We start from the raw sequence: 12543 nt of genomic DNA on the forward strand, positions 1-12543 counted from the left end.
GATCGGATACAGGTCGCATTACGTCAAAAAAAATCGGAATTGAGTCACTTCAGGCTGCAGTGTGAACGCACTCAAAATGTAGTGAGTATGTTTTGTACAGTCCACAGTTCTATTCTGACCTATTCAAGAAAGAATAATAAGTCATCTTTAGTGACTTATTAAGTATGATGACAAACTTAATTTTTTAAAAATAAATTTTATATCACTTATGGTTAATTTTTAATACTAGTTTGCCAACAAATAAGAAATTTCCTTTGGGGATCAATAAAGTACATCTCATTCTAAAATTACCATGAGATGAGAGTTTGTTAGTTGTATTAAAAAAAATTATCCTTCAGTCGTTAACTTGTGTTATTTGACTCAATTCTATGCATTTGAATTTACATTAGAAATAAGTTTTTACTGTTTGTTCCATTTACCTTTCAGGAGGTGGTTCACATTCTGGATGATCTGAACGTAGAGCTCCTCCATCTTCTCTCCTTGCTCGCTCATCTTCTCCATTGCTTTATAAAACGCTGACAGGAAACGCAGTGAGCAGACCAGGAAGTCCATGGGCCTCGGAGCCGAGCTCATTTCTCTCAGGATCTGCTGGAAGATGGCCTGATAAAGGTTACCGTGTGTCAGCGGACCGCTACTCTCCAGTGATGCCACTTCACTCCGCAGCATCACCGTCACAACTTCAACAACAAAGGCTTGACTGATGGCGCTGGCTGGCTGGGCTGCTGCCTCGGAAAAGACACCTTGGGGCTTCAGAGCAGACTCCACAGTTGGTCCCAGCAAAGAAGTGATCCTAGTGAGTATTTCTGTTAAAGTCTGATCTATTGCTTTGTTTCTTCCCAAATTAGACATCATTGCTTGGGACAAGGAAGTCAGAGAAGCCAGGAGAAGATGGTCAAACATGGACGCTCCAGAACTGGGCTGCTCGTTTAAGACTTCCTTACTGGTCAAGTAGGAAGAGAACTGGTCCAGGTTGAGTCTAACGCTGCTATTTCGGGTTATAATCAGCTGAACTAATAATTTTATGAAGGCTTGCACTGCGCTAACTAAATCCAGCCAATCAGAGGTGATTGTGACTGCAGGTTTTCTGCAGCGCCGCAGGAGAGAACCCAGAGCGCTCTGCAGAAGAGTCCCGCCGTGGACGAGCTTCAGGACACTCGGGAAGCGGGTTCCCTCCAGCAGGCGAGTCAGAGTTCGGAGCAGCTTCCCGAAGAACAGAGCGTCTCCTCCAGAGTCAGGAGGCTCTGGATGCACGGAGGTGGAGGTAAACGTGAAGAAGAGGAGGAGGAAGACAGAGGAGAGATCCTCAGAGTTCATCCCGTCTGGGTTGAGGCTGAATAAGATCTGGAACAAGTCGAGGAGCTCCTTGGTTTGCGTGTCTGTCAGCAGAACAAAAACCTCTCCAGCTTTAAAGGACGCAGAGATATCCTGAACTACGGCTTCAGCGACCAGCGGCGAGAACACAGGCTCTGATCCAGAAGGAACCGACCCGTTTTCTTTCTCATAAACCATCACAAATGAAGGTTTACGTTTGGGTGTAAGTCCCCCTCTGAGAACGCCAATGATCCTCTGAACGATGGAGCGAACTGTAGCAGAGAAGACCGACGGCAGCTCTGGGAAAACTTTGCTCAGCACGAGCTGCGAGGAAACGGAGGAGAAACTCAGACGTCCTGGAAGCGGATCTCCGGACCCTTCTTCGTCTCTATGCATCAACGAGCCCACCAACACGTTCGCTACATCTCTGACGTCTTCCTGGCTCATGTGGAGAACAATCAGAGGCAAATTTGACACAATAACAAACCAGTGAGCAGCAGGGTAAGTGGTGACGTTCACACCGCCTATCTGACCGTCCCACACAACGTCTCCTGTGGGTTCCTCCTCAAACTCTGACTTAGCTACGATAAACCGGACCGCCATCTTTAGCAGGGCGGTGGTGCTGCTTTCACCCAGTAAGGCTTTGTCCAGTAAGACCTTCTTCATCTGCTGCAGGGTGAGGAGTTTGAGCAGCAAGCAGCTCGCTGGGCTGCAGGACGGAGTCGGACGGAGACGAGTCGGTAGGATCGCACCTGATATCAGTGCCTCCAGGTGGGTTAGCAGCAGAGACGCTTCAGCCCCGTCCTCACCAGTCAGGAACGAATCCACTGACGTGTATTTGCTGCAGTGGATGTGGAAGAGAGCGTCCACTTCCACCCAGGTGTATCTGAGCAGAAGAATGGCCTCCTGGGTCTTCTGTTCCCATTTTAGGGCTTTCTTTTTACGATTTTTTGTAGTGGATTTTATAGACATATTTAGCAAATCTTTCATCGTCTCCTGCATCTCCTCCATGAAGGCTTTGCTCTGCCTGACGAGAAGAAGTGGAGACGAGTTATCGAGAGTTTGCAGGTTGAACAAAACGACATGAAGCAGCTGACAGAGGCAGCACAGCTTCAGAGACGCAGCTTCTTTCTTCTGGCGTCCGTCTATCTCCCGTTCCTCTTCGGCTAAATCCTCATTGACCAAGTCGGGCAGTAAATGGGTCCTGACGTTCTGTAACACTAATGAGCAAATCTTCAGCACCTGAGAAGGCGACGAGTCCAGAAGACAAGACCTGAGAGAAGCAGATATGCCTTCAGAGAGCAGAGGAGTGCGGCGCTGGTCCGGAGCCGGCTCGCAGATCACAGAGAGCAGCGAAGAGAAGAGATGAGGCAGCTGGCGCAGCTTAGCGTAGGTCTGGAGGAGAGCGCTCACCATCAGCTGGACGGACACAAACACAGCTGTTATTCTGAGTAAAACAACTAGTTTATTTTCAACATCTTAGATGTAGCAAAGGATGAGGATAAATCAAATTTACACTGCAAAAAACACTAAATCTTACAAAGTGTTTTTGGTGTACTTTCTAGTGCAAATACCTTAGTACAGTTGAAATAAGACTAAACTAACTTACAAGTAACTTTTCAGCATGATACAGGAGCTTGTTTTGAGTAAGTAATTCCTTAATATTGATTTAAAAAGTTCTAGATTCACTGGCATATTATTTCACTTATAACAGCATTTTTCCCATATTAAGAGTGAAATAAGCTGTTAGTGGATAAAGAACATTTTCATCAATATAAAATAAGTATTCACTAAAAACAAGCTCACTTGTAAGCTAGTTTTGTCTTATTTCAAGACATCTAGGACTGGATGACATGGCTGGAAAACTTATCGCGACATAAGTGTTTATGTCGACTCATTTTACTTGTCGATAATATGAGTCATTATCAACAAGTATTGATTAGTTTTTTGTTTTAAATATCTGAGATACTACCAAACTGTGTGACGTTTCCTGTTTTATCCACAGTTTTCATTCCACTGTTTATTTGTAAGCATTTAACATTCAAGGAGGTGGAACCTTAAACTGCATCTGTGCCAGTTACTCAGCAGGTTGTTGCTAGGTAACCAAAGAAAGAGTGAGCTAGTTGTTGCTAGGTAACCAAAGAAAGAGTGAGCTAGTTGTTGCTAGGTAGCCAAAGAGCGAGAGAGCTACTCGATTCCACTAACTTTGCTAAGAGAGAGCGTGAGATGTTGAGCAGCTTAAGCCTTCCTTCTGGCTACATCTCCCAGAAATCTGTGCAGTTCTGGATCAGACTTCAGTGATAGATATTGATCATGTTTCTGTCATGTTATTAATTGATATTGATTTATTGTTCTCCCCTATTTGCACTACAAGTAGACAAAAAATACTGGGTAAGATTTTGTGCTTTTGTTGTGAAAGTACTGACGGGTAAAAAGTTATCAAGCTGTGATCTGGCAGGTTAAAGACAAACCATGTCAGATTTGTCTAAGTCAATGTAAAAATCACCATTGATTGTGTGTTTTTAGATGTTTATCCCAGAATGGAAGAGGGAAAACGGCCTGTAAAAAGCTCTAACCTGTCTGGCGCGTTGAACTTGTGCCTCCATGTTCTCGGCGTTTACCCAGGCTGAGGACAGCAGACGATCCAAGTCAGGCTCCAGAATCAGATGGTTGAGATTCAGCAGCACCTTTAGACACCGGTACCATGATGGCACGCTGACATTCAAAACAACAAAGCCAGTTAACTTGATACAAACACAAAAACTAAAGATGCAAAAAGTAAACCCTTCACAGAAAATCCTTATTTGCCTAGTTTATATTTTCCATCATCTGCTGAGTGTTGTTTCCAACAGATGCAGTTTGTTTTCACTTCCATCCTGTTTTAATGTCTCTTCCGGTCTGGACTCCTTCCTGCTTCAGGTCTCCAGCAGAGTCCAGACAAACAGCAGAAAAGTGGCTCTTTATTCTCGTTAACAGAAGGTAAACAGGTTATGCTGTTACACACAAATAAAACGCCACCGCAAAACAAAAATAGAAAAGGTCACATATACCACTATATTGTTGGACCACCATTAGCTCTGAACACACAGCAAACGCATTTTAGGCAATAAAATGTTTAATTATTTAAAAAAGGAAGTGAGTCAGCTTATTATTTGCATATTTTAATATATTTCTAATATTGTATAAAAAGGCTTATCTGTGGTGTCCAAACTTTTTGTGATCAAGCTGAGATTATTCAAGAACTACATTTTTGTTTCTTAATAAAAACTGAAAGAACAAAAACATCAGTTGTTTTAATCTCTTCTATAATGTACCACATAAACAATATTTTATACAGCAAAGCAGTCTAATTTTTGAAGAAAATTAATCTTTAAATCATTGTTGATTCAAAATATAATCAGTGTCTTGAACAATAATATTATATTACTTGAAAACTGTCTCAAAACAGCAATATTATCGTTCATCACAATAACTTCTGGGACAATTTATCGCCCAGTAAAACTTATCGTGACAAACCTAAGTGTAATCAATGAAAACAGAAACATTGTCAATTAAAAACCTATTTTCTCTTGTACCTAAAAAATTGGTTGAAAACATTTTATTTTTCTGTAAAAAATTTCTCCCGGGGCCAAACAAAACCATCCACAGGACCGCAAATGGCCCCCATGCCACACTTTGGACATCCCTGGATTAAGTGGTTAACTTAATTTTTTCCATTAGTCGTCAGAATAGACAATAAATTAATCAATCACTAAAATAATTGTTAGTTGGAGCCGTACACCTGTATTACAAATACATTTAAAAAACCATTGAAATGAGACGTTACCTCAGCTGAGCTTTGTTCAGGAGTGTTTGGGCCACGGTTCTGTAGAACCTGAGCTGGACTTCGCCGTGCCGTATCCTGTCTGCAGCTATGTTGTAGATGTCTGCGTCCAGCGCCTGGCTCAGCAGCGACTCGGCGGCCTGCAGGGCACGGCTCCAGCTCTGTGGGGAACCTGGAGGACATTTCTGCTCAGCGGAGCCTCCATGAAGCTGAAGATCTAACATCGGGACCAGCCTCGCTAAAAAGTAGAAACACAACATCCTCCTCTCCTCGTCGCTTTCTCCTTTTCCCTTCCCGTAGCTTTCCAGAAAGAACCTGAACATCAGAGACGAGGCGTCGGACTTCACCGAGTAGCGCAGAGTCGGCTCGCAGTGATCCTGAGCGTCCAGTTTGGAAAGCAAAGCGCTGACAGGCTTAGGAGGGTCCTTCATCCAACCTGAACCACGTTTCCCAGAATCCTCTTTGGCTGGGAGGAGCTCTGCCTTGTAAGACGCCATTTGCTCGGAGGGGAACAGAGCCAACTGGAGGATGGAGTCGATCTTGAGGCGGATATCTTTGCGCAGCTGCTGCCGGACATGAAGGTGTGTGTAAGGAGCAAAATCCTGAGAAGTCAGCAAGAACCTGAGCAAAACTAAAGGTTGGACCAGCTGGTTGGTGACCAGAGTGAAGACTCTGTTCGGGTTGGCTTGTTGTTGCTGCACTGATAAATAACAAACCAGCACCTGAAGCAAGACTTCAAACAGATTAGAAGAGGGTTTGTCTTTCTTAGACTCATCAGAGATCATCAGATTGGTGTCAGGCTCCATCTGTAGATGCTCAGCTTCAGCATCTTTCTGTCGTTCTGTGGGTGACTGCATCTGAATCTCATGGCAGGCCAACAGGCAGGACCTGGCCAGCAGGCTGACCATCAGCTCATACTTTGTGGTAAATACAGATGAGAGGGCAGAAGAAGACAGAATCCCCCGACACACACTCAGTACAGTGGGCAGAGACACGGGTGGGTGGCCGTGTGTGCAATCCTGCAGGAGGTCAAGCAGCAGCTGAAGAAAACAGAGAAAATCTCAGCATTAAAGCTGCAGTATGTGACTTCTATAAAATATATATACTTTTACATATTTGTTGAAAATATAACTATGTCATGATAATCTGCAAAAAAAAAAAAAAAAAAATCGAGCTCCTCTGCCTTCTCCCAGTGCTAACTAGAAATAAACCAATCAGAGCCAGGAGGTGGGTCCTAGCGCTGTCAATCATGTCCTTGTGCCACAACATTCTCTGTATGTAACAGAGAATGGTGGGAATGCTAAAGCTAGTAAAGCCACCGATAAAGGCGAATAAACAGTTTTTCCACCATTACCACATTTAGCAGCACATGTATGGGCTTGATTGGCAGCACTAAGACCCTCCTCCTGGTTCTGATTGGTTGTTTTTGACCGGGAGCGGTGCATCTCTTCACACAGCTATAGCAGCTCAGGGAGGAGGTGAACATTTATTAAAGTTTTGATGCTCTAATGCATCAAAATTCAGATGTAAATTACTAAATGCTGAGAGTAAATGCAGTTGGTGTTTGAACTGAACCGCTTGCCCACCTGCGCCATGTTGAGCCTCAGAGTTACTGTCTTCCCCTCCTTGATGAAGGAATGCAGCTTCCTGCTGTGAACTACTTCGTCCAGGTAGCACCACAAGCCATCCAGGATGTCCTGGGAGAACTCCACCTTCTTACTGTGCCAGATTGTCAGGGCGTGGGTGCACCAGTCCAACAAAACCTGCATGCAAAGCAAGTCCAGATGAAGAAACATGAGAAAACATGAGAATGCTGTGAATGCTAAAGCTAGTTAGCTTATGATCTAAAGTAAAGCTACATCCTGGAACATACATACTATATTCATACATATGAATACTCAGAAATTAAAGTTTAACCAGGGTTCATATGCTTTTCCCACAGTTTAAATTCAAATATTTTCGAGATAAGTTTTTAAACTTTGGATATAAAAACAATTCAGATTATCTAAAAAGAGTTTATTTTCACTATTATGATATTTATTACCGTTATTAATAATTTTCTGGTTGTATCCTATATTCTACACCAGAGACAAGATAGACTAAAATATAACATAATTTTATGTTTTGAAATGTCTCTCTCTTATACATTATACAAGCCTGACTGACCCAAGAACAAAACACTGATTTAACAAAAAAAATTCCACAATTTCATTAAATTTAACGTACAAAATATAATCAGCAAGTGAGACACTGGGAACAATAAATATTCATTACATTGAAACAATCCAGATTTATGTACGTTTACATAAAACTACTGATATTTTTTAATCCAGAAATTATACATCATTATATTCTAATTTGCTGATTGTGACTGATTGAATTGTGTCCCACAGCAACCCTGTGAATATTCATGTGTTCATACCTGCTCTTTGTTGGGCAGCAGACACTGGGAGGACATCCACGCAAACCGGGCCAGCTTCAGCCTGTCCTCCCATGGAGTCTGTGGACTCTTCAGCTTCAGGTGGATACCTGAGTATATGGCAGCCATGGCTGCAGCAGGGCACAACAAAGACAAGTCACTAAGAAGCGAAAAGATATGGAAATATAGTGCAAAAAACTGACGCTCTGCTAAAATCATCAGAGAATCTTGTCAGACATTTATTAAGTAAATATAAACGTGAATGGCCACGAATATATTTTGTATGAAAAGGAAAGCTACATCTCTAAGAGTCAGTATTTCAGCTCACTCGCTCACCACTAGCTTCCTTTAAGAGATAAATATAAAACCTCTCTCGATACTCGTCAACTGCGTGAATAGATATTCACTATTTTTTTATTTAACTTATTTATTGCCGTCTAAAAACAGCCATAACAGCAGAGTTCAGTACCTGCACGTGTCTTCCGCCTGTTCTGATTTCCCCATGAGACAGACCCAACCACTCGAGAGTCGATGTAATCGAACGGGCAAAATTTAACCCTGGATAATGAACATTAATAACATGTAAAATGAAAAAACAGATAAATATTAATCGATGCATATTTTTTACAAATTCTGCATATTATTTCCTGACTAAAATTTAATATATTTTCACGGCTTCATGACTGATAACAAAATGTCTATTTATTTTTTTATGTATTTGTATTATTCTAATTTTCATGTATTTTATGTATTATTATTATTATTATTATTATTATTATTATTATTATTATTATTATTATTATTATTATTATTATTATTATTATGATCCGGGCTTCCAGAAATCCAATTTAAAAAATAAAATGTTGATTTCATTATCTTTTATTTGACCAAATTGAACTAAGAGATAAATATTCAACACTTTTTATTCAGAAATATTTAACTTTTCTTCCTCTATATGACTATGAGCAATTAGGTTAGGACTAAGGTTTACATGCACCACGAAAAAAAAACTAATTAATGAATTAATTAACTAATTCATTCATCATCATCATCATAAATAAATAAATAAATAAATAAATAAATAAATAAATAAATAAGTTTATTCTTCATTTTGTCATTTTGTGAAGTTACTCAAAGTGAGTAATAGTGGCCAGAATTTTTACTCAGATAGTAGTACTTCGTCATAATAATTTTGCTCAAGTAAAAGTAAATCTCCTTGTAAAACTGATCTTAAGCGTATTTTTTTTCCCAAAAAAATTTACCCCGATCCACACTGTGGGTTCCATAACACCCCATCCCAGTTGGTGGCGGTAATGCGCACTTAAATGTTGCTTGGCAACAGCCATTTAATAGACAGAAGAAGAACAACTGCATTGTGTTTGGGCTTGTTCGCTCTGGGTTCGCTTAGTTCTGTCTGGGAAAGTTTTCTTACATCATCATCCTCACCGAGGCGGATGTATCGTGAATTACTCTAACCTGCGAGCCAAAGAGGGTCACCTTTAATGTTTATGTGATTCCAGCTCCTTCCGGCTGGATTTAGACTGAATTTCGCGGGGCTTTCCCGGATGTTACGTCGGTTTTCAGTCGCTGCTGTTTGCGCTCCGGGTGGCCGTCGGCGCAGATGATAGTGACAGGCGGCAGCAGGGTGTTGGGAGCTGGTCAGTGATAAGAGATAAACTGGGTGAAAGGCGGCTGCCAGGGGCTGATAAAGTCTACAATAACGGTCTAAAAGACCCCGCAATGTAGCGACGACAAGCGTCACAGCTGAGGATATGGAGTGCTGAGGGACTCTGCTTCGAGTGGACCGAACCAGAACCGCGTCGACGCTGTCAGTCAGTCAGCGGCTCTGAATGTCTCTGTGAGACATCAGTATAATCAGATTTGTTAAATTACAGCCTCACCGCTGGCACAATGAGGCTTTTAATTCGCATGAACAGGATGCACTTAAATAAATTAAAGCTGGCCCAGTCCAGGTTGCTGTGCCTGGAGCACCGGGCGATCCTTTCAGCTTCCCACCGGGGGAAGAGGCAGTCCGCCGGGCTGAAGACCTCCGCATGTCCACCATCCAGTCCCGCCCTCTCTGTCCTGTCCTGCAGCGGGTTTACCAGCGGACTCTCTTCTCTCCGTGGACGGACTGTCGCGCACACACCTGTTGCTTTCGCCAGCTCGTCGGCGGCCTCCACACCTGCTGAGTCCGCGAAGAGCCAGATGGACGGGGAGAGCCAGCGGACTCCGACCACCGTCCCTCTGGATGATGTTAAACGGATTCTGGCTCTCGCTTACCCGGAGAGATGGAGACTGGCAGGTAATCTGCAGATAAAAGGCTAAAATAATGACTCGGATCACAGATTAATCACTTCATACTTTACCTTTACTAGAAGCAGCATATAAGTTACTATTACAGTGACTTGCAGGGCCAGATTCACAACGTTTACGGCCCCTGGGCTGGAAACCGAATTGGTGCCCTATGCACTAAGGAAAAAAAAAATTAACTAATGTAAACTACAGTGCATTAATCTGTAAAATTGAGTGTGAACTGATGATGGTGGGTTTAATGCATCCTTTGGCCAGAAGCTCCACGTTGTTCCCAAAAAATTTTATAAATTCATAATTTTCAAATCCTTGAGAACTGTTTATATTCATAAATATCCCAAAATATTATTACAACTCACCTGATAAGGGCCTATGACACTTATATAAAGAACAATGTCTGAAAAAAAAAACATTCATAAATAAAAATAAATTTTAAAAAATCTGTAGGTCTCCCCTTTAAAAAAGCCATTTCTAAAGTCTGGCCCAGGTGATTTGCTCCATTTTGCTTTGAAGTAACATCTTACTAAACATTATAGTCTTGAAGTGTTGTCCACATACATTTTTAACATAAAAAGAATAAACATGAACAAAAACATATGAAATTAACTTGCATCCAAACGTTTAAAGAGGTTCGTCATTTGAGTTTTGTCCTGATGACACCTTGTCATAGAGCCGTCCCAAACAGCCTAATCAGCCTAATAGTTTCAGTTACCCAAAGAGCCTACAGTGAATTTCAATAACTCTATAGCAGACTGGTTATTTCACGCTTACATCAGTGATGTCACATTGTTGGTTTAGTTACATTAATTCATTTAAATATAAATAAATGGAAATGGACTGTCCAAGTTAAATGATGAATTCACTCAAAGTTATTTACATCCAGTTTGCACTCCTCCTGCAAAGTTTATCAACCTGTGTAATTTTCTGCAGCTATTTCTGTACATTTTTGATGCTCAGTTGCCCAAACGCATAGAAAATGTAACCTGCGTTCACTGCTTCCCTGGAAAAACACTTGACTGTTTAGTTTTTGATCCAGATTTCTTCCTGCGTGTTTTTGGCTTCTTGCTCCTCCAGCCGGCGTTGGCTTCCTCACCGTCTCCAGCACCGTGACCATGTCGGCTCCCTTCTTCCTGGGCCGAGTCATAGACACCATCTACACATCCGGCGCAGACACGGAGACGATGACGGCGTCTCTGTCGTCCCTCTGCCTCATGCTGACCGGGGTTTTCCTGTGCGGCGCCGCGGCAAACGCTGCCAGAGTTTACCTGATGGAAGCCTCAGGTGAGTCGAGCGTCACTTGAAGACGTCGTGCGTTACTTAGAAACGGGCAAAGCTCTTAGGTACACAGCATAGTTTTACTCCGAGCAAGGCTGAAACAGTTAGTCGGATAAATTGATTATTGAAATAATCATTAAATAATTTAGTTAACTGAAGAACAACACACACGGAGAAGTAATTAAGACAAATCTGAATGAAAAATAAATACATTTTGCATTTAAAAACGAAAAACTTGTGTCTGTAAATATGTTCAAATCCTCAAGTGGCAGTTTTAACTTCACTTGGTTCAACTTTTGTAAATAAAATCTCCTGTTAGCACCGTTTTCAATCCAATTATTAATCAGTTAATCCAAATAATATCAGTAGATCAGCTGTACACTGTACTGATGTTAAGGCGAGCAGGAAGAGCTGAGCTTTTCACTTGTTGATGTTAATGAATCCTTTGCTACAAATAATCAAGCGTTCACTAAAGGAATGCTATGCTATTTCATTTTAGGCAATAAGGTGTTTATTTTCATTTTTAAAAATAATTGTATTATCTGTTTACTTCAATCTTTTAATGTATTTCTAGTATCAGATGAAATAAGGCTCAAATTAAAAACCTGCAGAATGTGCCAGTTTTTTTAAAATCTGTTTAATAAATAAATTGTCAAAATAATCTTTCCTCTCCTCTTACCCCAGGCCAGCAGATAGTCCGTAATCTCCGAGCCATGGTTTTCTCCGCAGTCCTCAGGCAGGAAGTGGCTTTTTTTGACAAGAACAGGACCGGAGAGCTCATCAACAGGTTGTCGTCCGACACGTCGGTGGTGGGCCACTCGATCACAGACAACCTGTCAGACGGGCTGAGAGCCGTCGCCCAGGCAGTGGGCGGCGTCAGCATGATGGTAAGTCGCGTCTCGGGCCGAATAAACAAGCTGCAGCCACTTCGAGGCAGGACAGAGAGCAGTTTGAAGAATCTGAAAGAAAGCTGTTAAATCCACAGAAGGGTTTTTAAAATGTTAAAGCGGGGGACCAATTATCCAAAATTTATGCTTTTTTTCTATTTCCATTTCGGTCTGAACTGATTTTAAAAACCCACGCATTTAAAAATAACCACCAGCCAATTTTTGGCAGTAAGTTAATGTTTTTTTGTGTTTGGGAAAATGAGTTGTTTTGAAACCTCCGGATTGTTGAGTCAAATTCAACAGGCACTGTGCTGTTACCTGGCAACCCCAACTGAGCCCAGCCCGTTACCTAGCAACCCCGACTGAGCCCAGCCCATTACCTGGCAACCCTGACTGAGCCCAGCCCGTTACCTGGCAACCCTGACTGAGCCCAGCCCGTTACCTGGCAACCCCGACTGAGCCCAGCCCGTTACCTGGCAACCCCGACTGAGCCCAGCCCGTTACCTGGCAACCCC

The 12543-nt window shown here is 42.0% G+C and overlaps 2 protein-coding genes across 3 annotated transcripts in view; one reads left to right on the forward strand and one right to left on the reverse strand.

The window, feature by feature from the left end:
• Positions 1 to 8103, reverse strand: part of urb2 (URB2 ribosome biogenesis homolog) — a 38624-nt gene extending 30521 nt beyond the window's left edge. Inside the window, exons 1-6 of one of the 2 annotated variants that reach the window (XM_015051232.1) lie at positions 8023 to 8103; positions 7557 to 7684; positions 6721 to 6897; positions 5138 to 6174; positions 3888 to 4026; positions 420 to 2730 (exon numbers count right to left, since the gene is read on the reverse strand). In XM_015051232.1, coding sequence (XP_014906718.1) covers positions 420 to 2730; positions 3888 to 4026; positions 5138 to 6174; positions 6721 to 6897; positions 7557 to 7682 — 3790 coding nt within the window. In that variant the 5' untranslated portion in view covers positions 7683 to 7684; positions 8023 to 8103. Of the gene's footprint in view, positions 1 to 419; positions 2731 to 3887; positions 4027 to 5137; positions 6175 to 6720; positions 6898 to 7556; positions 7685 to 7889; positions 7980 to 8022 lie in introns of those variants that run through there. The other variant, XM_015051231.1, reaches the window with a different exon arrangement.
• Positions 8104 to 8919: 816 nt separating this feature from the next.
• abcb10 (ATP-binding cassette, sub-family B (MDR/TAP), member 10) overlaps positions 8920 to 12543 on the forward strand; it is a 15397-nt gene continuing 11773 nt past the window's right edge. The window contains exons 1-3 of the mRNA XM_015051233.1: positions 8920 to 9858; positions 10941 to 11147; positions 11826 to 12028. Of these exons, the coding sequence (XP_014906719.1) occupies positions 9465 to 9858; positions 10941 to 11147; positions 11826 to 12028 (804 nt within the window). The 5' untranslated portion in view covers positions 8920 to 9464. The remainder of the gene's footprint in view (positions 9859 to 10940; positions 11148 to 11825; positions 12029 to 12543) is intronic.

The sequence above is a fragment of the Poecilia latipinna genome, unplaced genomic scaffold (assembly GCF_001443285.1).
Source record: "Poecilia latipinna isolate Pla-1442-1.1 unplaced genomic scaffold, P_latipinna-1.0 Scaffold1036, whole genome shotgun sequence".
Taxonomy (NCBI): Eukaryota; Metazoa; Chordata; class Actinopteri; order Cyprinodontiformes; family Poeciliidae; genus Poecilia; species Poecilia latipinna.